We start from the raw sequence: 27,513 nt of genomic DNA, 5'->3' as shown, positions 1-27,513 counted from the left end.
GGTTTCTGCTGGGAAGCCGGCCATAAAAGGTCAGGTGAAGCCAGTTAGCGGTTTGAGGCCCCTTCCCGCAGTAGCAGATGGGGGAAAAAGCAGGCCCCCCTTGGACGCCGCGCGTGTTTTTCCATCCGGGACGGCCGCGTCCGCGCGATGACGCCCCCCCCCCGCGCGCTCGAGGCCCGGCGCGGGATTCTCGAGGCCGTGGAATCTGCGTGCGTGTCGGAGCGGACCCGGGGGAAAAAAAAACAAAAAGACGGCGCTGCACTTATCTGTGTTTGCGATGTGCCAACAGCAGGGCGGCATTGCCTAAGCTCCTGCCCGCCTTATGAAATCTCACATGCAAACATTACAAAATGAGTTTGCATGAAAAATAGCTTTTTTCCTCATCCAGTACTTTTCCAGCGGCGGCTCTTGACGGATTGCGCGTCGGTGCTGAAATGTGATTAGACGCTACCGCGTGGCTCGGATCTGGAGCGGCGCGCAGTCAGACATTTTAGATATTAAAGGCAGTGACAATAGGAGATGAATCGGAGTTTAATATTGCGCTGTGCTAATAGCTGATCGTTGGTCTTCATTATAAACGAACATCCTTGCGATGGCAATGCGCGTCCAGTGAATTTGTGGTCATATTCTGTGATTGAATTGAATGTGGCCTGTGTGAGTAATCCCAACATCAGCTGACCTGGGATCCTTAATTCGATATCCTACTCTGGTGCATTTCCTGTATGCACGACACGGGAAGTGTTTAATCAAATTGCAGTTGAGCAAGAATTCATTTTCTGTGTGCCCACTGGGTGAATTTTGAAAACGTGTGCATGGAGCCGGTTTGAGATTGCACTAATTCCAGCCTTTTTTTTTCTGTTCCCCCACAGGTATGGCCTCACAAGTCTTAGTCTACCCACCACATGTTTATCAGACCCAGTCAAGTGCCTTTTGTAGAGTGAAGAAACTGAAAGTCGAGCCCAGCAGCTGCGTTTACCATGAGAGAGCCCACCCGCGGACCTATTTGAATGGTAGAACCCTCGGCATCGCCAAGCCCACCAAAAGCGTTTGTTCGTTTCAGACTAAGGACTCGACGGGCGCCAGACCCCGAGACGGGCCGGAGCTTCCGCCTCAGGCGGCGTCTTTGAGCGGCGCGCACCGCGAGCAGCAGCAGCCCCAGGAAGGGGCGGTCCCCTCGCAGGGCAAGGGGCGGAGCCTGCAGCAGGAGGGCGGGGAAGGCGGCAGCGGAGCCGCGAGAGAGCGAGGCGGAGACGGTGACCGGAGCAGCGGGGGAAGAGGGGGAGGGGGAGGAGGGGGAGGGGGCGGAGACAAGGCGGCGGACGAGGACGGCGGCGGCGGCGGCGGCGGCGCAGGTTTGAACTCGGCTCTCGGTCCGCAGAGATGCGGGCTGAAACGTAAGAGCGAGGAGTTGGACAGCCGGGAGAGCGCCATGCAGATAGTGGAGGACCTGTCCATGTTGCCTGCGATGTTGCAAACCAGTGTGGCCAACCCGGGGGCGGGGGTGGGGGTGGGGGCGGGAGCCGGGGTGGGGGGCGGGCCCTCTAAGCAGGGCGGGGCGGGGGGCGGGGACGGGGACTACCAGCTGGTGCAGCACGAGGTGCTGTGCTCCATGAAGAACACTTACGAGGTGCTGGACTTCCTGGGCCGGGGGACTTTCGGCCAGGTGGTGAAGTGCTGGAAGCGGGGCACGAGCGAGGTGGTGGCCATCAAGATCCTGAAGAACCACCCGTCGTACGCGCGGCAGGGCCAGATCGAGGTGGGCATCCTGGCGCGGCTGAGCGGCGAGAACGCCGACGAGAACAACCTGGTGCGGGCCTTCGAGTGCTTCCAGCACCGCAGCCACACCTGCCTGGTGTTCGAGATGCTGGAGCAGAACCTGTACGACTTCCTCAAGCAGAACAAGTTCAGCCCGCTGCCGCTCAAGGTGATCCGGCCCGTGCTGCAGCAGGTGGCCACCGCGCTCAGGAAGCTGAAGAGCCTGGGCCTCATCCACGCCGACCTCAAGCCCGAGAACATCATGCTGGTGGACCCCGTGCGCCAGCCCTACCGGGTCAAGGTCATCGACTTCGGCTCGGCCAGCCACGTCTCCAAGGCCGTGTGCTCCACGTACCTGCAGTCGCGCTACTACAGGTGAGGCGCTCCGCCGGGCGCGGGCTTCGGCGGGGCTCGTGGCGCTCCCGACTCAGCGGCTGTGGGACCCAGCGTAGGCGTGTCCGTGACAATTGCTTTTGTGTTGATGCTGCTTCAGAAAGCTGTGATGCGTTCAGCCTTGCTCTCTCTCTCTCCCAGTTGTGGAGCTCTACGCGATTCTCGTCGGCCTATCGTAGGGCAACGTTTTTGAAAGTAGCGTTACGTGGGCCTCAGCGTCGCTCAGCCTTTGTGATGCTTCTCGGCTTTTTCTTGAAGATGATAATGTGTGTGTGTTTCGCTCGCTCTTTCGAAACCGTTTATAGGTACAGTGAAGCTAAAACTAGGCCACGGGCGAGGAAGCTGAAACTTTTGATGTAAACAACATCCTGTACTACGAGAAGCCATTTAGTGACCGCAGAGAAAACGTAACTTCATAATTTTCCTGGCAGGAGGTAAACGCCGCACCGCTTTACTGGCACTGAGACGATCTTAAGCCGAGCGACGTATGCTATTTTTACGCAGTGTCCTTTTATACAGCCTTTATGGATGCATTCTGAAGCGTCCAACGGCAGTTCCCCACCTGGGGAATCAACCCTGCCAACCTTCTGAGTTCCGAGCCCAGTTCCTGAGTCATTATGCTACGCCGCTAGCGCCATTCAGGTTTCCCGCTCTGCGCGAGAAAGGAGACAAGAGGGGATGAAGATCAGTTCTGTTTATTTGCGCTCAAGAACTCACCTGTCAGTAAAGCTGGATTCAGTGGAAAAAAAATTGAACGCTATCTAAGATAAATTGAATTGACACAGATGTGAATGCAAGTATACTGTCTGGTCTGCTCATTTGTAAGCTTTATAGAAAACAGTCCTCAATGTTTTATGGACTCTTAAGGGGATCTGGTTTTAAGAGGCGATTGGAATCTGAAAATGTAGGCTAGAACATGAAGTCAATTCAAAGCGCAACTCTTCACTGATTGCGTGATCGCATTCCAGCTCCTGCCCGTGGCCAGACGGTCGCGCCCGAACGTGTGGCGTTACATAACCGCGGAGCAGATACGTCTGCACGCACAAGGAACGCTTCTAATGTCTCGCGTGCTTCTGGATCGGCGAATGGAAAATCGTCTGCAGGAATTCTTCTTTCGCTACCCTTTCTGTTTACGCGGGCACATTAAAAGCGCATAGAACGCTAGGCCTGCCGTTACGTAACTTCCAGGAACGACCTATTTTAACCCAGCCGCCTCCTCGAGACATTCCTCGCTCGGAAAAGAACATTCCCAGGGCCAGTTCTGTGCTCGCGCGCGTATGCAGCTGGACTAGTTGTGCCGGAGAAGAGCATCGCAGATGAGGCCGCTTCGGTGCAGGAAACCCTGTCATCGCAGGTTTTTTTAAGAGATCCGTATCTGCATCGTGTAGATCCGTATCTGTATGGGAAGGAGGGCTGTTCCTGCGTCCCTCTGCGTAGGTGTGAGGGGTTCTGGTTCGCGGGCGGTTACCGTTAGCGCTCTGACGGGAAGGCTGGTTCGCGGGAGGCTCCGCCCCTCCCTCGCTGTGCCTCGTCGGAGCGCTGCGGTGGCGGCAGCGGCAGCAGCAGCAGAGGCCGTCTCCGGGCCTCCCTCCCGTCTCTAATTAAAGCGGGCCCTCTGTAATTAAGGCCTGCCCGCGTTCTACCAGGAAAAGCCTTTTATGCCTGCAGGTCTGGAAGAAAGGATTTTCGCTTCACCTCTTTCGACGAGCAGCGAGGAAAAACGGGCGCGAGCCGCGCGCCTTTTTCCAGTTGAAGGTCCGCCTCTCGCCCCCCCTCGCCTCCCAGCCTCGAACATTTGTGGGGGGTTAGACGTCCCTTATCTGGCGCGCGTTACATAACGCGAGGCTGCGGTTCGTCGGCACGGCCGCGTTCTGACGTCTGGGGCGAGGTCATGCGCCGCGCAGATAAAAAAAAAACGAAAAGAACAAGCGCACACTGTGTGCTTTTCGCCGCCCGTTTATTGGCGGGGTCCAGCGCGAAAGCGAGACGAAGGTCCCCTGGCCTCCGGTTTGCGAGGGTAGATAAGAGCAGGCGTTTGTGCGTTTAACCCTGTAGTCAGTTCTCCTTTCCTTCGATGACGTGCGCGCCGCGTCTCTGTTTTGTTCATGGAGGTTAGCCTTGAAACTCGGAATGATGTGGCGTTGTGTACTGGAATGATATTCTATTTACATTGGAGGGGAAGTTAAACGATACTCATTTCAGAAATCTGAGCGTGGGTTAATTGTGTTTGCGTGCTGGGGACAGCAGTTCATTGGTTGCATGTCAGTTCATTGCTCATTGTAGCCATACGCTACCTCTTTCGAGCAGCAGGGATTATGTAGCCCGTAGCCACGCGAGTACGTAATGCCATTGCAGTTTCACGTGTTGTGCAGAACAGTATTACAGATTGCATTCACTTAAACGTTTGAATGCTTAGTACATTTGCTTTCTGCAGTTTTTAAGGAGGCACAGGTTGTAGGAGTCAGTGAGGGTCAGTGGTCAGACTGCACTGGAGTCTGTTGTGCCAGTGATGAGTGATGGGGGCTGGGGCCAGAGAGTCTTTCCGGAACAATCCGGAACGCAAACGTGCGGTGTGCATCTTAGACAGTTAGGCCCGGGGCGTCTGGATGGCGACCGTTTTACTCCCGTCAGGAGAGAGTGCCCTGTAAACCCGTCCGGTTTTCCACGGGCACATTCGCCCGCCCGCCGCCGCGACGCACTGCAGGGAACCGCGCTCGCTTCCCCGACGCGCGTGAGCGCCTCAGCCGCCGCCGGGACCCAGCCCGAGCGACTTTGTTCAATCCAGCGCTCGGACCCCGCTTCCTCTTCCTGTCCCACGCTGCCCTTCTCCACATCCCCTGCCAGGAAATGCAATTTACAAATTTTTTTCCCCCCCCATAAACCCCCCCCCCGGTCTGGTCCTCTGCACTGAGAAGGTTAAACTCGTCCCTTCGGTCATTCCGTTTAAAGCCGCGCTCCGTTTCCAACATCTCAGCGCTCACGCCTCGCGTCCGGGAGCGTCTGTTCCCCGCGTGCGATTCCCTCCCTCTCCGCGTCGGCCGTTAAGCTGAGCGAGCCGGCGCCCTCCTGCCCCCGCTGCTCCCGCTGCTCTGCTCTCTGCAGCATTAGGCGTAATGAGCAGCGGGGGGAGTGCAGACACCCCCCCCCTCCCCCTGATTTAATTGCATTGTCCTGCTGAATGCGGGAGATTTATAGGTTAGCTCGGGCAGTCGGGATGGCGTGCGGGGGGGCGGAGGCTCCGCCACAGCGGCCCGCCCGCGTGCCAGGATGTGGTGCGCGCGTATCCGCGCTGCTGCGGCGTATCTGCGCGGCTCATCTGCGTTCATCTGCTGTGCCCGGGCTGAACCGCTCTGTGTGCTGCTGAACACTCTGCCTTTTAAAATAAATAAATAATAATAAAATGGTGGGCACGCATGTGTTTCGTGTGCAGCGGCTCGGGTTTGAATTGAGTTGACGCATGGGACGCGGTTTCAAAATTGTGCTAAGCGGCGCGCTCTTCCACAATTAGTGTTTTAATTCTCTAAAGAAGAATTCTCTATAGGGGCGACATAGCTCAGGAGGTAAGAGCGGTTGTCTGGCAGTCAGAGGGTTGCCAGTTCGATCCCCCTGGGCGTGTTGAAGTGTCCCTGAGCAAGACACCTAACCCCTAACTGCTCTGGTGAATGAGAGGCATCAATTGTAAAGCGCTTTGGATAAAAGCGCTATATAAATGCAGTCCATTTACCATTTAAGAAGAGGAAGCCTAGTGTGAAAGATCAGGGCAGCGCTTGACACTAATTTTGTTTTGACAAAGAGAAGGTCGCGGAAGGGAACAGTTTCAAACGAAACTTCTAAAGCCCCTCCCCCCCCCCGTCCGAATGCAGGGAGCTTGTGTACTTGCGCCCTTTTTCGCTGACGCCCTCTCAGTGGCCGGTGGGTGAGCGCGTGCGGTTCACATGTGTCGGTGGCTGCGGAGGTGTAATGTGGGTCAGCTAACCCTGAAAGGCAGAAAACGGGTCAGGTGACGCGGTGGCGCACGAACCTCGCGGGGTCGCTTCGCCTTTTTCACCGGCACGGTCCTCCGCTCTCCGCTCTGGTCCTCCTCACGTCCGTTCGCCGGACCAGGATGCTTTGCAGCGGTGAAGTCGTGGGTTAGGTAACAGGCCTGGCCGGCTCTATTGTTACAGTTCATCTGCGTTTTTCAAAGGTGCGGGGCGGGGCGGGTGGGTGTGAGACAGCGTCTGTTGCTGTTTTGCCCTGTTCTGTGCGGTCCGCTCGCGAGGGGTGAACTGACGTCGCGTTTGAATAATTGACGCGGCGTGCTCGGTGACCCAGACGGCAGTGTCGTAACGGGATCGCACGCAAACCCAAGCTCTCGGGTCACACGCTTTCTGTAGGAAGACATTAGTCATAACAGCTCCAGTAGCCTCTCGTTCATGGGATCTATTGAAACTCATTTGTGTTGCCCTGGGAAGTAAAACACTGCAGCACACACAACCAGACATTGGGGGGGGGGGAAGCAACATAGGCAGGATAGGCTTTCACTGCACTAGGTTTGTTGTTCATAATTTTTTTGATGTTCCCATTATGTGTAGCATGCTCAAAGTTTGTGTGCGCTCAAAATGATTTTGGAGTGGCTGGTTTGTTAAGTTGAACCTGCAGTGAGAGGTGGCCACGCGTGATGTCCAGGCTCAATAAAGAGAATCCCTTCTTATTCACTATAACACCGGAATGTTCTTGCTATGAAAGAAGCAGGTGGCGGTGTCAAGAGTTCAAGCACCTACAGAATAGACGGCAAGGCTTGGACACAATGACTTCCTCTTCTGTCGCTTCCTGTGACCTTTGGTGAAGCCGTTCCATCGGTACTTCAGTCACGTACACGTCGGAGTAATTATCGTAAGGACAGCTTTGCCGCGTCCCTTCGCCTCTTGTGTCATTTGGCCTACCGCGCCCGGCTGTGCGATGTGACTGCGGGCCCGTGAGGCGATGCAGACGTGAAGTGGCGAAGGCCCGGTTGGCCCCTCTGTTTATTTTCTCTGTTTTTTACGTTCAGAAAGCGGACCTCCGGGGTTCCTCAGCAGGGCGAGTTGGAGCTCGGCTTGGCCGGACCTGAGAGCGAGAGAGAGAAGCGAAAGTGGCGGTATTGAGAGAACGCGAACACGGAACCAAACGCGAAACCGCGCGCGCTCATTACCGTCCAGCTGTTTAACCGCTTCGCTCTCGCGCGTTCCTGCGCGTCTTCGTGACACGCGACGCCGTCGCCCGCCGGCCGCCTCGCTTACGATAAAGGCTCAGCGCTTCGGGAAACGGCTCACGTAGAGCGGCGCTCCGCGTGACGTCGAAAGGAAGTGGAGCTCGGCGCGCGTCAGCGCAGAGCGTCTAATTTCGCACCTCTGTTTATCGCTAAAATCTAGCGCTGGCGTGTGATTGGGGGGGACCACTAAAAAAACGCTGGTGGAAATACCCTTTTAAGGATCTGCGCTAGCGTAGCCACCCTTTGACCAGCTCGGAAATTTCTTGCTTAATGAAATTTAGTGTTTCATTCGGTAGGGGACATTTCACAAAATCCTGGGGGGGGGGGGAAGGAGGAACATACCACTGTCAGGGCCGAAAAGGGGGAAGTGCATTTTGTACGTGAAATGGGAAAAGTTCCACAGAGACAGTTTGCTGTGTACTCTCCGAAAACAGATCAATGGGACGACTTCCGAGCGACTTGCTCGATTTGCGCGGTGGAAGGCGCTGACGCGTTCTCTGTGTTTTTAATCGTTCGTTTGGCCGGCTCCGTGGAGCGGGCCGCGTCTTCACCGGCGCAGCCGTCGATCGGGGTCGATGCGGGCCGTTGTTTTCGCCCTCGGCTTCCGAGCCCGTTCGCGGCAGTCGGCTTGGGCGCACGATTCCCATCTTACGCTTCGACCGTCTCCGCCTCCCCCGATTAGGTCATCCCGAGCCGAGGTTTCCGTCTTCAAAAGGAAGCACAGGAAGTGCATTCCCGACGTCCTGCTGTCTGGTTTACCGCGGTCGAGCGAGCGGGGTGAGTCAGAAGGCCGGGGGGGAGGGGGGCGCGCCCCAGAAACGCCGCGCATGATAGCGATACGGCCCGCTGCGGTCGCCGCCTCTCCTCTGAGGGCAACAGCCGAGCATACCTCCTCGAAATAGCCAATGGGACGGGGGCCAGGGCTTGTTGACTACTATAGAAGGAGAGGCCTCTGGCAGCGGGAGTGAAATAAGGCAGAACGAAATGCTAGCGAGGCCATTCTCTCCTTCAAGGTCAGCATGTTCCCGTGTAGGTTGCTCTCTCTCTCCTGCTCGCCTGCAGGAGGGAACACTAGAGGGTGGAATATAAGTGAAGGATGTCGGAGCCCTTTTTTAACCCGAAGGCAGCGTCTTCTAAGCCCCCCCTCCCCTCCCTAGTCCTTTAAAAGTTTTGGGTTTTGTTTGGTTTCCATGGTGGAAAAAACAGCCTCGTTACCGTTTACGAGGTGGTAATTAGTTCAATGTTTTCTTCTTTGCGTATCCCACCCTGCTTAACTCATTTTCCTGCAGTCCTGCTAGAAACCTCTCCTCATTTATTTCTCCCAACCTTGTAAACAGACATTTTAAAATTCATGCAGGAGAGAGGCTGAAGTTTGGAGACGCACCAGAAGCGCGCCCCTCCTCCCACGCCCCGCCGCATAGCCGCGCAGCAGTTTCAGAAGGGCAGAAGTGTGATCCGTCACATTAAAAGCCTTTTTTCCTGCTCGTGTCCCCGGCCCAGAGTTGTCCCGTCGCGGTTTTGTGTCGAGTAAGATGTTACGCGCTCACGAATTTGGCTCGGCCGAAGAGACAAAGGAAACGTGGGCCGGAGTTGTTTCAGCATTGTTTCGGGCCGCTAGCGCAGTCGTCCGTTTCCGTGTCCCCCTCGTCCGGCCGACCCTCTCCCCGCCGGCATTTTTTTTGGCTGCGCACCCCGGGGCCGACACCCGATGGCCTCGCCGCCGCACTTCAGCAGGGGCCGGAGGTGCGCGCGCGTGTTCCTCTGTTGGGAAGCCGTGTCCCCGGTGAATAATTCAGACCCCCCCCGCCGCTCTCGCGTGTCCCTCCCCCCCGCGGTGTCGGGTCTCCCGGGCCCCGGGTCCGCTCGGTGCGGGCTCCGCGCGTCCGCTTGGAAAGCGCCCGATCGATAATGCGCTCGCCCGCGAGCCCTGTGGGGGAGAAACGAGGACGCGCAAACGAACTGTCCTGAGAGAGGTGGGGACGCATCGTTCGCGATGCCCTCAGCGGTTTCGTTCCCCCGTCCTTATTTCCTAAATCGTTTGCGGTACCTTGGCTTTCTAGAATGCAATCGAATGGCTCTGATGGTTTCGATGTAGATCCATACTTAATAGTATGTGTGTGAGTAAGGGATAGCGTGCGTGATTAGATTACTGAGTGACACGTGTTCCTTATCAGATGGTTCACCCATCGGGTGAGTTTCGGTCTCGGTCTAGATACTCTAGCGTAGACAGCGATGTTGCGTTTCTTTATCTTTTTGTCAAGCGATAATTTCTCTATGTAAAAGTAATCTTTAAAAAGTGGCAGATTAACAGGGACTGCTTGTCTTCGAGCAGAGCTGCGTATTGACTGCTGCTGAACAGACTGGGTGGTAAAGCGAGCACTCCCTCGCTGTCCGGTCGCATCACGTTTCCTCCCTGCGGTGGTGCTCGGGGTTCGGAGAAACCGTCCGGCCGGCCATGAATTATTCATGAGCGTTAATAATATATGTGGCGGGCGGGGGCTGTATTGGGTTTTGTTGTCAGGTGTCAGAGAGAATACCCAGGGATCTACTGATCTGGGGAAAGCCTGTGCCAGCAGGCGATAAGAACATGTGTCCTCTGAGTCCTGCCCCTCCCTGCTTTGTCGCAGGATTTTGGGGGGTGGGGGATGGGGGCTCAGTGCCCTGCAAGGCCTCTTATCCTCCTTATTTTTGGCAGAAATAAGGGTGCGGCCGTGTTTCTCCAGTGTGTGTGGTTGCTAACAGAAACGCATGCGCTGTGAACGCTAGACTGCTGACCACTAATGTTACTATCTCAAAAAAAAAAAAAAAAAGATTTCACAACTCAAATCGATGACACCAGGCAATGACTCAAGTGAGTAAAATGATAATGATTCTGTGGCTTTTTGGTTTGCATGCAAATAGTTTAGTAAGTCCTGAATCCTGTCCTGTGGAAGTAGGCTGACTCTGACTGGTGTCATGGGGCAAGCTGGTTCCTGTTTTGGGTAGGATCTGTTAGAAACGGTAGCTTTGGCTGAAAGTGGATGTTTGTGTGTTCCCTCTCCCTTGGTCTCCTTCCTGTTAGTCAGCTCGGGACATTGTGCATTGTAAACAGAGAATACCACAGTTTTAACTGGCAGGCAAGCTGGCCACATGCATGCTCTGTCCACCCCTGCATCCCGTTTTCCTGTTTTATGCCGCTCCTGTTCGCTCTTGATCACTGTAAAATAACGTCTTGGCGGTTGAACGGATATGTACCTTCATATCTGTCTCGCTAACCTAGTAGCTAGTTATTTTGTCTTCTTGGAGCTATTCAATCAAGCGTACTGGTAACTGAAGGACTGATGGAGGCTCTTGCTAAATAGTACCAAGTTACTTGACCGCTAAGGACATCTGACTTTGCACTGTTTTGCCAGTGATTAAAGGGGTAATTGCACTCACTGTTTCAGCCAGGCTCCGCCTGCTACACAATTCTGAAAAAATGCATCTCTGGGTGGGTGGAGTAGGTGTGTCCATCTCATTTGCGTAGGGTATTCCATATGTATATTATTTGTACAGAGTAGGCTCGTGAAACATGGATCAAACCCGCAAAGCTTTGCAGATCAAACATAAACCAAAATTCTGCAATTAAGTGGCCTATTTCTTGCCTCAGATGTTTCAATAAACACATTTTAGTGGGTTGTTTAGGTGGAGTATGAGAGAGTTTATGAACAGGTGGCCATGTTTCTCCAGTTTGAAAACCGAAACCAGTCTAGCCAATCAGGTGCCAGCAGTGTTTTATCGTATTAAAAAGCAAATGGACAAATTTGTGGGCAGCAACGATTTTCCAACTTGGACATCTTGATTGACATTACATGACGTAATAGTATGGGTACTGGGATATCATGATTGGGGCGGGGCCAGAGCGGAATGAAGAAGGTATTTTTCGTATGTTAGAGGGCAACACCAAGATGTTTTCTACCAGTTATTTTCTGATAAAATAATATTTCAGAAGTGCTGAAATTACAGAACGGATTAAAATGTTCAATTTGTGAAGTAGGCATACAAACACGTTTACAGCTTTAAAGAAGTGAACCATGGTGTAATTACGTTTTAAGGACATACTGTTCTGTCCTTTCTGGAATACGTAGGCACGGTAGGAACTTGGCATGGCCTCTAACATGTAGGGCTTCAAGAATTGACGCAGCAGCTTTTTTTTTTGCAATTCCAATGTTGCAAACTGCACGTTTTGGCGTGGGCTGTTGAAAGCGCCCTCTTCCTGTTACCTTTGTAAACGGAGAGTAGGAAAGAGGTGAGGCCAGGGCCTTTTTTTTTTTTTTTTCCAGGAACTGAGCTCGTGTAAAAAAAAAAAAAAAAAAATCTGGTCACATCTGTAAATTTCAACCAGATGTGTTGCGAGGCTTTTTGTTTTTGTTTGGATGGAGCGGGCGCGGGGACCTCACTTTTTTTTTTGCCACGGCGGAATTCGGGGGCGCTCCTCGAAGCGCCGGGGTCGGAAAGTGAAATGACAGAGCGCGGATGCGGTGAACGGGGGGAGCGGGGCGGGGAGGCGGCGGCGACGTGGTCGAAAGGGCCCGGCCCTGTCTGAAATGCCCGTTACGTTTCCATCTGCTTCGCCCCCCTCTCAACCAGGAAGAGGAGAGCCGTGGGGAATTCCAGCCTCCGCGGGCACGGAGGGGCTTTACCTGCGGGATGTTTACCCAGCGCTTTCATTGGCTGGCAATACTGCGAGCGACGGCGTTATCTGCAAAGCCGTAAACTGAAAGGTTGTTTAGTGGGTTTTGTCATTCCCTGTTAACTCTGTTAATATCCTCTTGCTTATTCTCTCCTGGCTTTAATATGTTTTGTTTGGTCTGGGTATCGTATCTTTTTTTGGAGTTGCTTAGTGGCTGTGTTTGTAACCGTGGCTCCTCCTGAGCTGTGGATATGCTGTTGGAAGCGCTGCTGGGCAAGGCCCGCTGTGGACTCGACAAACTGGCTTACGCGCTTTGCGATGATCTACATGCAAAAAAGCCAAAGGTTAGGCAGCCGTTGGAAGTCGTTCATCACCGCCTCTGTTATTCACGTTTCACCTGGTTTCCTCGCGGCCTCGAACGCGCGCGGCCCCCGATCCCCAGCGTCCTCGCTCCTCCGGCTCGTCCCGCCGCTCACAGCGGAGGCCTCTGTTCTCGCCCGCGGTCCGGGGGCGCGCCGGGGCCGACCCCGGGCCCAGCTTACAGACCGCTAACGCCGCCGCCGCCGCCGCGCAGCGCAGCGCTTTTCCGAGAACCCCTACGGGGCCGCGGGACTCAGAAACCGCGTCTTTCGTCTCCCTCCGTCGCCCGGGCTTTGATGCGAGACGCAGCGCGGTTTGAGACACCCGGCTGGAAAAAAATATCTGTGAACCGTTCCATCCCTAGTGATAAAAAAAAAAAGCCCCGAGGCGGTTTAAAGAGGGGGTGTTTTGCGTCATCAGCCTGCCGGCCTCCGCACCGCGCTGCGATTGGTCCGCAGTCGGGGTCCGCGCTCTGGGCGCCGCGGCAGCGGCGAGCCGCACACATTGGAGAGGGCGGCCAGCTCTGCGGTCTGTGAATTATTCACGTTTGTGCTTTGGGCCTGGGGGGGGATGGGGGGGAGAGAGTTTTGTTTACAGGGCGGGAGAGAGGCTACCTGGAGGGAGGGGGAACGCCCGCACACACCCGTTTGAAACCGTCAGGCACCAGTGTGCAGAACGCGCCGCACCAGGAGCCACACACCGACAGACCGTAGTTCGGTACATCCTCTCACGTTAAATTTAGCCGCAGCGCTTCCGGAGTCTTACGAGAGCGGCAACGTGTGAGGAAGTGTGAGAACATCTGCCTGCCTCCCTCCCGTTTCTAGCGCTGCTGTTACGTTGGGTGTGTCTGAGCGCGGTGCACGTCGGCTCTGCTCTCCGGGCTCCTCAGCCCCCCGGTCGTTTAATTTGCAGTCACCTACGAGGAGGGAGGCATGCGTGCGGAGCGTGAGGTCGTGCCCGTGTGCGTGCTCGACCCAACGCCGGCAGGCATGCCTAGAATTTCACCGGAGCACGCGGGGAGGGGAGCAGCCGGATAGCGTTTCGCTGCCGAACTACGTAAGCCGCCCGGACCAGAAGAATCTTGTTTGTTATTACAACAGTGTGAGAAAATGTGAGAGAAGTCTTTTTGGTCCCCGGGGTCCTGGAGGGAGAATGTTGCGGTACTACTGCTTCAGCTGTCTGGAGTGCACCGAGGAGTCGGGCGCACACGCTGTTCTCTCTCGCGTCAGAAGAACAGGGAACATTTTCCAAGATGTTTCCTGTGTCAGATCCGAACGTCAGCTCCTCCTTCTGACTTTGGGTTGATTTTTGTATTTTTTTTACATTTTTTTTTTTTTTTTTTTTAAAGCTTCTTCATTCTGCTGCCTCGATTGAAGGCCTGTTTTATTGATACATTTCAAAAGAAATTCTCTCTCTTTCGACTGTCTTAAGCCTAAAGGTTGTATGCATCCTTAGGCTTTCTGCTCTTGCAGCAAAGTTTCTGTTAGTCTGAAGCAGCCCAGGGTGGAGCTTACATTGCCGGTGTCCAAACTTTTTTAGAAAAAATGCTGCTTGTCTTAGCCTAAGTGATGCCATTGCCAAATTCAGCCTGGCCCATCATAACATGAGAATTGAATTTCTTAGAAGCAGTGTTTGCAGAGAATCGCAGAAGAAGCCATTAACATTTAGTGTCTCTCAAAGAGGCGAGGCCTAGTCATTCCCAACCTCAAAAGAATGCCTGCACGTCTCATAATCTAGAATTGTTGTGCTCACCGAGTCATTTGAGTCATGTTGCTGGCATTTAAGGTTCTCCCATGTTGAAATATTAGAACTTTTTTCTCCATAGCTGATTATAAACAGTGGCCGTGACACTGGTCCTGTGGTCTTCAGTGCTTCTGGTGTGCTGGGTGATTTTGCAGCGTGGTTATTTTCCAGTTATTCATGCGGCCGGTGTGAAGTGTCCCAACTTCACCGCTAGAGCTGTGCAGAAGTTTGTGGCCGTGTCTGGCGACTCTGTTTCGAGCAGTTTGTCGATTGTAAAATGTCCCCCGTATTTTTTTATAGCAGTCAGTGATGGAAAAAAATGTCAATCCAGACGTTTAAGACGGTGGTTATTTTGTCCCAGACTACCTGTGACATGCCAAATCCTGTATTCGGCTACAACTACGGCTACTATTCGGCTATTAAATCATTAGGTTATTTTGTCGGTGAGTGTATTCAGTTTTAGATCTAGAAAATATCTTATTGGCTGAGTTTTCTTTCTCATCATTTCTGTGGGATGAGTTTGGTGGTTCTCCATCGATTGGGTTCATTGGAAAGGCTTCCTGACTGTACCATTCAGTGTTTTGAAATGGAAGTGCAGCATGAATTTCTGCAGTTTCCTCCATTACCTGCCGTGGCACTCCAGCTCTTATTGAGCCGCTGTTTACTGTCTCTTCTTTAGCTACAGCGGCCTACGCCGTGATGGAAATAAAGCAGTACTTCAGAATGCGTTCTGCACAGCTGTGTTTAGCGTGAATGGCTTTGGTACTGTATTTAAAGGGATAGTCCAACCTTTTTTTGGAAATGAGCTTTTTGCCATAGTTAAGGCAATAAGCAAAACTAGTAGACTCTCTGATCTCTACGGGCTGCATGCTAACTATGCTACCACTGTGAATGGCTACAGATGGAAGTAATTTAGCTCTGCTAAGTTAAGTGAAGGAAATACAAGCGTGAGTTAGGGGTTGCTAGGCATGCGTGTCCCGGACTGTAAACATGCATTCTCACTGCCTCTCCCCCCTGCAGCTAATAGTTCTGCTTACCTGGCAGCCCCAAACTCAGGCTTCGAGCAGCACTGCACAGCTGCTAATCACTGTGCTCGGTAGATAAAGTACATGTTTATTTGTCAGTTATAGATCTGAACTTAGCTGCCTCTAAAACAACGGAGATCTCATCTTTCTGTTTTTATTTTTACTTGTCATAAAGACGCAACATGCAAGTGTAAAAAAAAACTCAGCTTTCGGTGATGTTGGGAGGTGTGTTTCTGTCTCTAATTAGCAAAGCTAACGTCGCTGCAAACTGCAGCCATTCATAGCGGTAGCTCAGTTAGCATGCGGCCTGTAGATGTTGTCTAATATTTTTGTACTGGATGCACTGGGATGAAATTGATATTGCCGTTATCATCTTAACTATATATAAGATAGCGATAAGCAATTTTTTCCAAAATGTTGTACTGTACCTTTAAGGATAATTGTTGAACTTTACCAGCTCTTCTCCCTGGTTAATGCCCTTTCCTTCTGATATTTTCAGCAATCTTCCTAACACGTCAGCACGTTGAAACTAGTGCTTTGTTCAGTGCGGGTCTCTTCCAACGCGTGGCTCGGAGCCAGAACTCTGTCTTTGTGCAAAGTGCAGCGTAACAGATGTGGCCCTGATGACTTCTCCCTATCGTGGCGTTGCGAGAATTCCCAAGAACAGCGTCAACGAGTCCATTTGGTTTTGCATCGGGATTCTTTCCTCTAGTTGCCGTTGTCCTACAGTCGCCCTGTTATTCGGTGCGGTGAGCGATGCCTTATGACGACGAAGCACGCGAGTTTAAATGAATAGAAGCCATGTCACTGGAATTAAGTGTCCAGCCCCGTACAGGGGCATCAGTCAAGCGCACTATTAATAATGAAAGCGGTATTAAATATTGACTAGGCCCTACTCGCCCCACTGATCAAAGGAAGAAGTTGGGTGCCGTGCGAGAGTTTGATGGCGGAATTATTTCTGTTTCAAGTTGAATAGTGGCGAGTAGTTTTCAGTTCTGACAAAGCAGGCATCATCATCTGCACTTCCTAATGAAGAGGCCATTTCCTCCAAAGAGGAGGGCGGAAGTTAGAGATGGGCAAAGTTAGTCCAAGTTGTGCTGTGCTGTGATTTTAGGGGGAAGTGAGCCGTGGTGCTTTACAGTATGGGGGAGAAGGGTGCAATAGTGCTGATATGTGACGGGAAGCCACCGGTTTTGCTAGGTTCCGTGACCAAAAGTATAACCGCATCAGATGAGCGCATTGTCCCCAAACCACGTAGCTTTGTTTGTTTCTGCATGGTCAGTAATTCATCTGAAGACTATAAAAGTCTTTGGGGACTACATGTAGTTTTTTTGTCCGGAGTCAGATGCCTGTTCTCTGCGCGCAGTCCAGACCGGGCTCGCTGAAGGCAGCTAGCTCTGCCTACGCGGCTCGCGGGTCGCCTCTCCTCCCCCCCCCCCCCCCCCGCCGGCCCGAACGACGCACGCCCGCTCCGCCCGCTGCCAGCTTTCAGCGCCGAATAGCTGGGTGCGCTCCCCGCAACCGCCACCCTGGCAGACCTGGGAGGCCAGGGGGTTCTTCTGCCGTTATTTTTAGCGAGCCGCGGGCCGGGACCTGAATAATGATCGCTGTTTCGGCGGCGGCGGCGGCTTTCACACTGGGCTAAGCGTCCGGGCTGGCGCTGGTCCAGAGTCCAGAGGAGCCGTCCCGCTGGGGAGGGGGGTAAAAGGCACGCTTTTCCACGCCGCTTTCATACCCTCGCTTAAGCACGGCGGGTGGTCTCTGTCCCTCAGCTAAAACAAACCACCTTCAGTATTTTTCCACTGGAATTTGATAAAAATAGAAAATTGTATTCATTCGGATATGGGCTATGTATGTATTTTTGGTTCATATTTATACATGTGTAAATGATTCATATTTATAAATGTGTAAATTGAGTCACTACAAAATCTTTTTCCCCACCATTTAAGAGAGAATTTTAAAGGACTGGTGTCAAGTAAACTGAACTCTTGGAGAACTGGCAGACTTAACGTGCTGCTGATGAGGTCCGTTTCTCTGTTTATGCCAGTCCCCTTTTCACGACTTAAAACTCTCTCCTTTGCCAGAAAAGCGCTGCGCGGCGTTGGGTTTTCAGTTAAGCAGTCGCTTGAAAGCTTAGACAAGGGGCCGCACGTCCCGGAAGGGTTTTGAAGGAGGCACTGTCGAATGGTACTCATGGTTCCAGAAAAGTCTTTGAAGTTGGTACATTTTTTTCCATGCCAAGGTTTTTCCGTGTTCCACGGTGTGCCTCTTAAAATCTTTTGAAACTGCAGAAAGAACAACACGCAGGCAAGCCCTCCGAGCCACATGGCTTCCTGAAGTCCACCACTGGTTATCCTAGCCTGTACCCGTACACAATATTTTAGCATCAAACTATTGACTGTTACTTCTTCTAACATTGCTAAAAAGGTACTTCTACTGTTATGCAAGTTACAGTTTGTCTGGTTAGGCTATGTCTCATGTTCAGGTCTATTTAGCAGAACTTTCAAGTGACATGGAGAATCTGTATTTAGTTTTGTAATGCTGTGGATGGCTTCCCCCCTGCCCCCTGATCTGGGAATTTCACAAGCCCCTGTTTAGTGAGAAACCTGATATGGTTATTCTTTTTTCGCACTTTGCTTGCATAAGTAGACCCAAATCTCTTGGGTTTTTTCCTAGTGGCTCGTAAAGATTTCCCCTCGATGGACTGCAGATGGAAAACAGGCCCGGTGTTATGTAGCACGTTAGCCGGCCTCCATGGTGATGTGTACCATCGGTATGTCAGAAGGGGCGTCCAGTCCAACCTGGAGCTTCACTTCAGACTCCAAAAGCTATTTTTCTATGCTGTCCAATCCCCAAGAGAACACATTATTTTTTAAAAACTACTTACACCTGTAGTGTGTCCTCATAAAATAGCCATTAAAGCTGTTCCTCCGTTTCTCTGTCACTGAAGGACGGCCCTGCGGGGCTGGGAGACATTCTGTTTTCCATTGACTTGGATCCTCCCACAGGTGTTGGGATACTCACTGAAAACTGGCTCGTGTCCCAGTGTCAGATGCAGCGTTTCGGCTTTTATTAGCCTACATAGAACGAACAATGAACTCATAGACATGGAACCATAGCACTAACACTCGTATAGCAAACTGAGAGGAATTTCGCCCTTGCCCACTTTGCCCAGAAGAGTCAGCTACATTGATTCTGACCACTTGCCTTAGCTTCCTCATTGTCACCTTCACCAGCCTGTCTCTTTTTTGAGAAAAATTTTAACAAACTCATCTGAAAGTTTAGTCAAATATGGTTTGTCTCAACCAAATATAATTTCCAGGTATGCAACTTCGGCTAAACTGGCTAGACTAAGGTGGCATTTAGCAAGGTATCTCACGTGAGCTAAATGATATTCATCTATGTTAAAACATTGAGCTGACTAAGTTACAAAAATGGCTTAAGCTTCAGAAGTAAATTACACTAAGATTTAATAAGCTAGTTTTTCTGCCTTCTCCACATCTTTATCCAATAGCGATCGTCGAAAGACGATCACCCCACAAGCCAAACGCACCCGCCTCCGGAAAATATGCGTTTGTTTCAAGACACAGGCGGAACTGGGCGTGGCATTCATTCTGTCCATCAAGCCAGCGATAGTGCACACGTTTATGACCGGGATATGTCTAGCCAATAAGCAGGGATACCTAGAAGGCTTGCACCCACGGGCAAGCCACGTAAGGATTGCTGCCAAGATAAGAAGTCAACAATGCACGCCACGATTTCAGCAGCGGTGAAAATTCTGGAAGGACAATGACGAATGTTGTGGAAACACTGCAGGTGGCAGGCTGGATCTCCCACGGAAGGGCGGTTCTGAGAACCGACACACCCGATACCCTCTGGCGCTTGCCAGTCCGAGGCTTGTTAGGTAATGGGGCGCTCGGAGGCGGTGCTATTACAGTGTGCAAGCTGGCACTTATTAACTTGTGCCTTGATGCCTCTGGTGCGCGGCACAAGGCTAACAGAATTACATTACAGGCATTTGGCAGACGCTCTTGTCCGGAGAGACGCTCAACAAAGTGTATAACAATTGCAAAGCTTTTGTCCGATATGAATCTGGGTGGGTTTGGGAAGGCCTAAAGCACACTGGGCTTGAAGTGGAATCCAAGGCAAAAGCCCAACCATAAGGAACAATTGGGTCGGCGCCTGTCTTGTGTCTTAAAACCGTCACGTCGATGCAAGGGGCCAGGTCTGTCAACACACCGTAACCACCTTGGGTTGACTTCTAAACCGTGTGAGCCGTAATTTACGCGAAGCTAAATAAAGGCGATCTGAAGTTGCCGAGTGACGTCGCCCAGCATCTGTGCACGGGCCGCCGCCAGCACATTATCCGCGGGTACAGTAATACCTGCCGAGAAGTTCACGGTTCAGACGCTTTGGATTTTGGCTGTGCGGAACCACAGTTAGGTTTCGCTTAAAATTCACAGCTGTGCCTTACCCAGCAACCTACCCGGGACCCAAACACCGGTCTGTTTATGATTTTCGTCATTATTGTGCTTGACAGTAGCCTTCATGCTGTGAACTTATTTTCATAACCGTAGCCTTTTAACTGGAAACCTCCATTGATTTACTGACTGTATATCAGCCCTTTGTGGAGGTGGGGAACCTGAGATGCCGTTTCATATGGTACACGCTGTAAATCGGTCAAACTTGCCCGTTTGATATTTGAAACTAGTTTATAATTACAGGCCCTGTAACTGTCTTGCTTATACTGCTGCCAGTGCTGCCGTACATTAGTGGGTATGGTAACTCTATCTACTCTATGTAAATGATACGTAACTCTGACCCTCTGCTGCTCGGTAGCCACTTTTTGGCTTCTTGACACCAGAATAACATGAACACTGTGCAACTGAGCAGCCTTGTACCGTTGCACGTAGCGGATGAAGCACTGTGAACCCCAGGCACATTGGTGAACATAGTCAGAGTTCCTTTCCTTTAACCATTGCCCAGGAAACACATTTATTTATTTATTTATTTATTTTGAGAAAAAATTGTTTTATTTGTCAACAGAATCGTGTCACGTTGGCCAAAGTTCTGTGTTGGCATGGCAACACCAACTTATTTGAATCCCACGACTGCAATCACTGTGACCTGACACTTGGTCGCAGCCAGGCCAATCAAATTGAAGAGAGCATGTGTCTGTCTAGTGAAATATGTTCGTAGTGCCCTCTTATAGTCTTTAGAATTGTTGAACAATGCAACCGTAAAATCCAGTAACGTAACGTTCATTAATTTTATATAAGCTTTTTGTTTGTTCCATTCTTGAATACAGTTCTGTGATACAGTTCCATTTTTCGAAAGAATATGTTGGAAATAGGACTGCGGTTTAAAAAAAACGGTGAACATGCTTGCACAGTGTGTTTGGTTAACCCTGCTTCGCAGTGGACACGTTTAATGAGTGTTGCGTGGCAACCAATGTCGGCTTTGTCAGGCTGCAATGATGTTGTCTGAACATCCATGTAATTAGTCCGCAGTTTGTGCTTACGCACTGTGGGTCAGTCACACGTGGGCCGCGGGGTCCTAAGCCTGTGGCCTCTTCAGGTGGACTCGAGTTCCACAGTGTCTTCGATACACCATTAACGGCCCTGTTGGTTCATTACATTACATTACATTACAGGCATTTAGCAGACGCTCTTATCCAGAGCGACTTACACAACTTTTTTACATAGCATTTTACATTGTATCCATTTATACAGCTGGATATATACTGAAGCAATTTCGGTTAAGTACCTTGCTCAGGGGAAAACGGCAGTGTCCTACCCGGGAATCGAACCTGCGACCTTTCGGTTACAAGCCCAGTTCCTTACCCACTGTGCTACACTCCGTCCCACTCGGTTCTCATGAACACGTCGGGTGTGATAGCAATTTTCTTATTTAATCTTTATGTAAACCGGAAAGCCCCATTGCCCGATACCATGGTATTTAATGCCTGACACTCTTTCAGTGTACTTTCCATCTAGAGTGGTGATTTTCAGTTCATCAAATGAGTGAGAATGACACCTAGGAAACACTAGACTTCAGTTTTGCCTGCATTGAGAACCAGCTGCACACCAGAAAGTGCAGACTGAATAGAATTAAAAGCATTCTGAAGAGATCAGGATCATATCTGTCACTGAGAATTGATAGAAGGCTTTCAGAGATATCTTAAAATCACCATAGACCATATCTTAAAAACAAACCAAGTTTTCTGAGAATGTTTTAGTATTCAGTAAAGGAATATTACTATATCTCATCGTGTCAGTCTTACAGTTTATACTCTTATTCAGAAAAACTTTCTGTTATAAAGCTGCATAATTACGCTGCTAGAAAAATGGTTCTCGGTTGGTAAGCCTGTTCTCTAATCTAATCTGGACTGAATGGCACTGCACTGGTGTAATAATACGAGAAAGGGTGAAAACACCGCGTTCAGTACGTTTCAAACTCCAGGGATCGGCAGAACAGTTGCTGCGGTTAATTATGTAAGCGTGCTATGTTTAAAAGCGGCGCACTGCTGAACGCTATGCGCCGCGACAGTCCTGTTCCCCCCCCACAGAAAGCTCTCCGGTGAAAGGGCCTAGCGCGCTTCAGCGCTGGAACTGGCGGCTCACAGGGCCACAAAGCGCTACGCTAACAGCCAGCCAGCCTGCCAGCCAGCCAGCCATAGTGCTAGCGCACGCCGCGCGCCGCGCGCTGCTTCTGGAAAGCCGGGCCCGTGCCAGGGGGCCTTTTAATGCAGACGCTGGAATTCGGCCCTGAATGGCTCGCCCGCCCGCCCGCCCCTCGCTGAGGTTCGCCACCCGCCGCTTGGCAGAGACAAACACGGGGGTCACGTGGGCGCATCCGCGTCCGAGCTCAGAGCGCTCTTATCACCTCAGCCTTTTTTATCAGGCAGTTCATCGTCATATGTATAGCACTTTTCTATGTGCGAGCAGGCAGCGACCGCGCGGTTGACCGTGTAGCTTTCTTTAATCGTACTTTCTGTTCCCTTGCGGTCGTCGGTGAGAGCGAGAGGGGCCCGGCCTACCCGTGCGTGCAGCGCGCCCTCGCACGAAAACGGAGCGTGGAAACCTCGATATTTCGGTGCCACAGGAAGAGAAACGGCTGCGGTGCGAGCAGACGTGTCGCGGGTTTTGCGCAACGAGAAGTCGCAGGTGCTGCAGGCGCGCGAACAGACCCCGGTCCCTCGCGTTTTTTATCGGGGCCCGTCTCCTGCTTCGAGCCGAGCGGTGCGCCGCGGGACGCGAGCGTCACCGCTTACCCCGCCGTTACCGTGGCAACCTGACACGCTGAAACCCGATCGAATGAAACTCGACGAAGCGCTGCTCGGGCTGCTTCTGCGACTGGCCCGGATAAGTCCCTCGCCCGCTCCCCTCCGCGGTTTACGGGAACCAATACCGCTGCTGAAATATGCACGCTCCTGTGCGCTCCGTCTAAAAACGCTCTCGGGTTTTTGCGGGTTTAGGGAAGTTCGAGAGGCCTTGTGTTCTGCTGGTGGGGAAGTGATAGAGGCCATAAGTGGAATCCACTTACACGAAACAAAAGCCCCCACCTGCTCTGTCTGTTGCTGAAGCTTTGGGGGGGGGGGGGCTCCGGGGCGCAGTGGAAACTCGCGATACGTAGCCTAGCGTGTGTTTAAGCGTGTGTTTAGGCAGTGTGTTTAGCGTGCGCTTCTCGCCCGGGTTCAGGGCGGCTGCACGTGTTCCGTCTGCTCAGCTGCTTCCTCTCAGGCAGGCAGGCGCTACGCGAGAAAACCGCCGTAGGCCCCCCCCACCCGCGCCCCCCCCCACCCCCCGGCTCTCTGGCTGCTAAGGTACAGAGAGTTCGTTTGTGGCGCACACCAGCTGAGAGGGGCGGGGCGGGGTGGAGGGGGAAGGGGGGGTTGAGAACTCTCTTTTGGTTTGTTTTAGTAATTCCCCTTCCCCCAACAGGCTTGTTTCCTGCTCTCTCGTATTTGTTTTCTCGGTTGCCGTTGTCAGCGAGCTGAGCGAGCGAGGAGGGGTCATCGGGTTTTTGCAGCTCCGGCTCTGGGGGGTGGGGGGTTGCGAGTTTTCTCAGGACGGCCAAAGCCCCTGCGAGGCCTCAGGAAGGCCCCGAGCGTAGCGGCCAGAGTTCAGGTCCTCCGTCACGGCCGTTTCTCTGGAGACGAGGCCGCGGAGGCCCCGCTTCAGTTCCTGCTTCAGTTCCCGCTTCAGGGACAGCTGCGTGCGTCCGTCCCCCAGGGAGCCGCGACCTCGTAGGGTTCCCATAAAGCCAGAAAACGGCTAACAAATGCTAACTATATGATTCAGGCAGAAATGGCGCCCGTTTCTTTTTCCTTCGGGCACTGTCAGAAAGGGCGAGGACCCCAGCGCCTGTCCAGACCCGGGACTTTGCGTCCCTCGCTCTCCCTCCGCTCTTCCCCGGTGCTGCGAAGCACCCGTCGCCCTGCGGACGTCGCCCCGCTCTTCCGACGATGTGACCGCTCTCAGGCCCCGCGGCGTTCGGACGGAACGTTCCGGATTCCGGGCCGGTAGTGCAGCTGCGTGGAGGAAAGGGGGGGGGGGGGGAAGCAGCTTCCTGTTATCCACGTCTGCGCGCCCGCACGTGTGCGGTTTCTCGCGTTGGGCCTTGAACGCCCGTCGGCCCTGCCCTTGGCGCGGGACGCTCTAAATCAGGCGCTCAGATAAGGTGCAAGGCCACTGTCCACCTCAGATTTGCGTGCTTCACAGAGTAACACCGATCGGGGATGTTTAGCCTCGACGGGACGGCGAGGAAAGATCGATTTCCTGCACGTTAATGGCTAGACAGCCCTTTGCTCCCACTGGAGAATTTTTGTTTTAAAAAAAATGGTTTAACGTTCTTTTTTTTCTTTTTGGGCCCTTCTCATCGTTTTTTTTCTAAGCTTAGCCGCTAGCTGTTTTCGCTGCGGTGTCCTGCTCCCTTTATCAGGAGACGGTCCGTTTTCCAGTGTCTGACTCGCTCCCCGCCACAGAATGACGTGCGTTTAATGTCTGCTTTGCATTTTTTGTGAGGTTACGTAAGCCAGATGTCCTGCGGCGTTTTTTTCTCGACATGGAAATTCAGGAGTTTTTGCTGTGAAATCGTTCTCTTCCCGTGTAGGCAAGTTTTGACTTTTGCGTAACCGTCCTTGGTTCCAAAGGTATGCCACGCATGTTTTTCTTCAACATACACATACGTGATTTTGGCACGTATGGATTAAAAGCTGTTAAAAAGCAGCGTTGTCTTCCTTCTCAGCTTGGCTTTAGGATTACAGACAAATGAAAGACTGGCCTGGATTAATGTAATTTTTAGTTCTGAGGCATCCTGTGAGAAGTTGATAATACTCTCACAGTTTTAATGCGTTGCAGGAAACCCTCGTCTAAGTGGCAGTACTCCAGAGGGGTTTGTAAATGGGATGGGAAAAAATGGAGGAAACGTGCTTCTGAAAACCCAGCTTCCTGTCCCATGGAATACACCAGAGATGCATTTGGGGGGGGGGGGGGGGGGGGGATACTCGGTCACCACCGGCCTTGTATTCATAAGGCTCCCCTCAGTTTATGAGAAAGTCCTCCTCTGCGTCTTCGCTCCAGTAATCAAAGCCCTTCTATGGTGCTGCTTCTGACCCCCCACCCCCAGTGACCCGTCTATTTGCACGACATCTCTCCCTGTCAAACGGAGGCTCCTCTCTCTCTCTATCTCGGCCCAGCTGCTCTCTCACCGCCGCCCCCTCGCGCGTAACCTACGCCGTCGCCGGGAGAGAAGCCGCCCCCCCCCGCCCCGTCTCGTCCGGAGAGCGAGCGGCCGGGGCGGCTCCGGTCCGAGGGCCGGTCGGCACGCCGAAACCTTCGCGCGCTTCCGAAGCGCCGCCAGGAATAACCCTTCGACGCCCGGCGGGAGATAGGCGGGACGCTTTTAGGGGGCGCTATAAATAGCCGCGGCGGCTTTTTTGGAATCCGCGCGCCGGGCTTTTCTGGGCTTTGTGTACGCCCCTGAATGCGGGGGAAGGGTGGAGTCGGGGGGGGGGCCTTCGGGAGCGAGGTTTTGAGCTCCAGTTGTTGCGTGGACCGCGGCGGCCGCCGTTCCTGTTGCGTTTCCTCGCGGCTTTCCGAGCCCACACTCGGAGTTTGGATTTCGTTCAAACCCATAAGCGCTGCGTGAGAGTCCCTTTTGTGTTGGGGCTTGCAAGGGGTCACTTCCCGCCTCTGTATAATCGGGGTATAATTACGGGAGGAGGCCAAGCGCTTCTCGCTGGGGAAGTTCTCCCTGACGCGTGTAATTTGGCCAACGTCCAACCGATGATGTCATCGAAGCGTAATGGGCAGCAGCTAAGCTATGTTTGCTTTCTGTTTCACGCGTTCCCCTAGCAACCGTTCCGAAGAGCGCCCGTCCAGGTGGCCTGCTTACCTGGCGGCGCGGCGCGTGGCGCGGGAAGGGGATAGCGGGCGCTAGCGGCACCTTCCTGTTATTCCCCACCTTTCCGGGAAAGGCCCCCCCCTCTTCGAGCGCGAAACGCGCGGGTGTGTCGCTCCAGGGCCTGAAAGACGAGTCCGAGACTGAGCCGGGGGGCGGACTTGTTTACCGTAGGTTACCTGGACGCTCCCGTGAGCGCGGGCTTTTCTTCCTCCGAGCAGATGTTGCAGTCTCGGCTTTCGCGGGCCTTAGGGCTGCTTCCTGCTCCATTACGGCTCGTTAAAAAGCATTATGGGAGATTTAAGGGCGGGGCGGGTGCCGGAATGAGCCAGAAGCTCGGGAACTTGTTTGAACGTTTGCCGTGTTAATATTTGCGCTCCTGATCTTCTCCCCGCTGCACGCAGGTCGCGGGTGATTTTAACGCAGAGCAGCTGGCCTCTCTCTGCCGGCCGTAAGTAATGTCTTGTTTAGTAACAGGAACCCCAGGCTGACAGCTCTCTCTCTCTCTCTCTCTCTCTCTCTTTTTTCCCCCCTCCTTCTCGCAGAGCGCCGGAGATAATTTTGGGGTTGCCGTTTTGTGAAGCCATAGACATGTGGTCGCTGGGCTGCGTGATCGCCGAGCTGTTCCTGGGCTGGCCGCTGTACCCCGGAGCGCTGGAGTACGATCAGGTAACCGTCTCCTCTCAGCGTGCCAAACGGACGAAAGCAGAGCCCTCGCCCTCATGCGCTTAATATTGAATGCTTCTTGGTAATTGATTACTCATGCCTGCCTTCTGAGGAAGTGACCCTAGCGGATGACCAGTCATCCCGAGGCTAGGGTTCTAGTTTCTTTTTTTGATGTCCTATTCCTGTTTTTTTTTTTTTTTTTTTTTTTAAATAAAGTTTTTTTTTTTATTCCCCTTTATTTCTTCACTGTATGGAAAGTCTGGCTGTAATTATTGGTTTTGTCCTCCCGGAGGGCTCATGCCATTGCTCACATCCTCAGAAAGGCTGTCTGCTGCCCGGCCCTTCCTGTCACTCTGCAGTTCAGCAGCTGAGACACACAGCTGCTGCGCTGGAGGGCTGCGCAGCCAAAGCAGCTGGTGCAGGCAGACTGCGGGCGCCAGAGGAGAGTACCCTGCCGGCTGCGCAGCGCTGCGGCCCACTGCATTTCTGGTTACGCACCACGGTTCATATCACTGCGCTGAGACCCCGCGCCTGAGCTGGATGAGCTACCCAGCAGCACCTCTCCTTTTGTCCCCAGTTCACTTAAACCCACCCCCCCCCCCCACGCTTTCCAGATCTGTCCAGGCTTCCTCATGCCCTCTTCCACGGAACACTCGTTCCAAAACAATCTGCAACAATGGCATCCAAGAACAGTCCAGAGTAACCAAAATTTATGAGCTGTTCAGCGGCAACAGTATCCAGGGTGGCCAGGCCACAAACACCCCCCCCCCCCCCCCCCCCCCATTTCTCCAATGAGTTGGGGCTGGTCACGCCCATGGGCACGACAGAGGCTCTGCAAAGATGGAGGGCAGGGTGGGGGTGTGATGGACGGGCCCCCCCCGGCGCTGATGAACTCGCCCGGTTCCACAGGGCCTCCGAATCGTCGCTCTGGGAGGGACGGGTCTCGCGGCGTAGCTGCCCCAGAGCCGTATTGATCCCCAGAGCTCTCCGGTTGACAGCGAAGCGTTTTTACGGCCTGCCGTTTCTCATCCTCCTCAGCTGGGGAGATAACTGGTCACCCCTCAAATTGATTTAGCGAGCGCCCCGGGAGAAATGAACCCGCGTTGGGCCGGGAGGACAGTATCAACGGCGGGGGGAGGAGGGGGCAGCGGAGCAGGAGCGCAGCATGGAAAGAGCCGCCCTGCCCCGGCGTCAAGCCCCACGTCCCTCCGGCGGCAAGAGAGGCGCTAGCGTACGCGGCGTTCTGACAGGAAGATGCGCGACGTTAGCCGCGCGTTAGCCTC

At 53.0% G+C, this 27,513-nt stretch overlaps 1 protein-coding gene across 1 annotated transcript in view; it reads left to right on the top strand.

Moving 5' to 3' along the window:
• LOC135255253 (homeodomain-interacting protein kinase 3-like) overlaps window positions 1–27,513 on the top strand; it is a 50,859-nt gene that overhangs the window by 9,093 nt on the left and 14,253 nt on the right. The window contains 2 exon segments of the mRNA XM_064336159.1: window positions 870–2,130; window positions 26,110–26,233. Coding sequence (XP_064192229.1) covers window positions 870–2,130; window positions 26,110–26,233 — 1,385 coding nt within the window.

The sequence above is a fragment of the Anguilla rostrata genome, chromosome 5, assembly GCF_018555375.3.
Source record: "Anguilla rostrata isolate EN2019 chromosome 5, ASM1855537v3, whole genome shotgun sequence".
Classification (NCBI taxonomy): Eukaryota; Metazoa; Chordata; class Actinopteri; order Anguilliformes; family Anguillidae; genus Anguilla; species Anguilla rostrata.
This window is presented reverse-complemented; position numbering and strand designations above follow the sequence as displayed.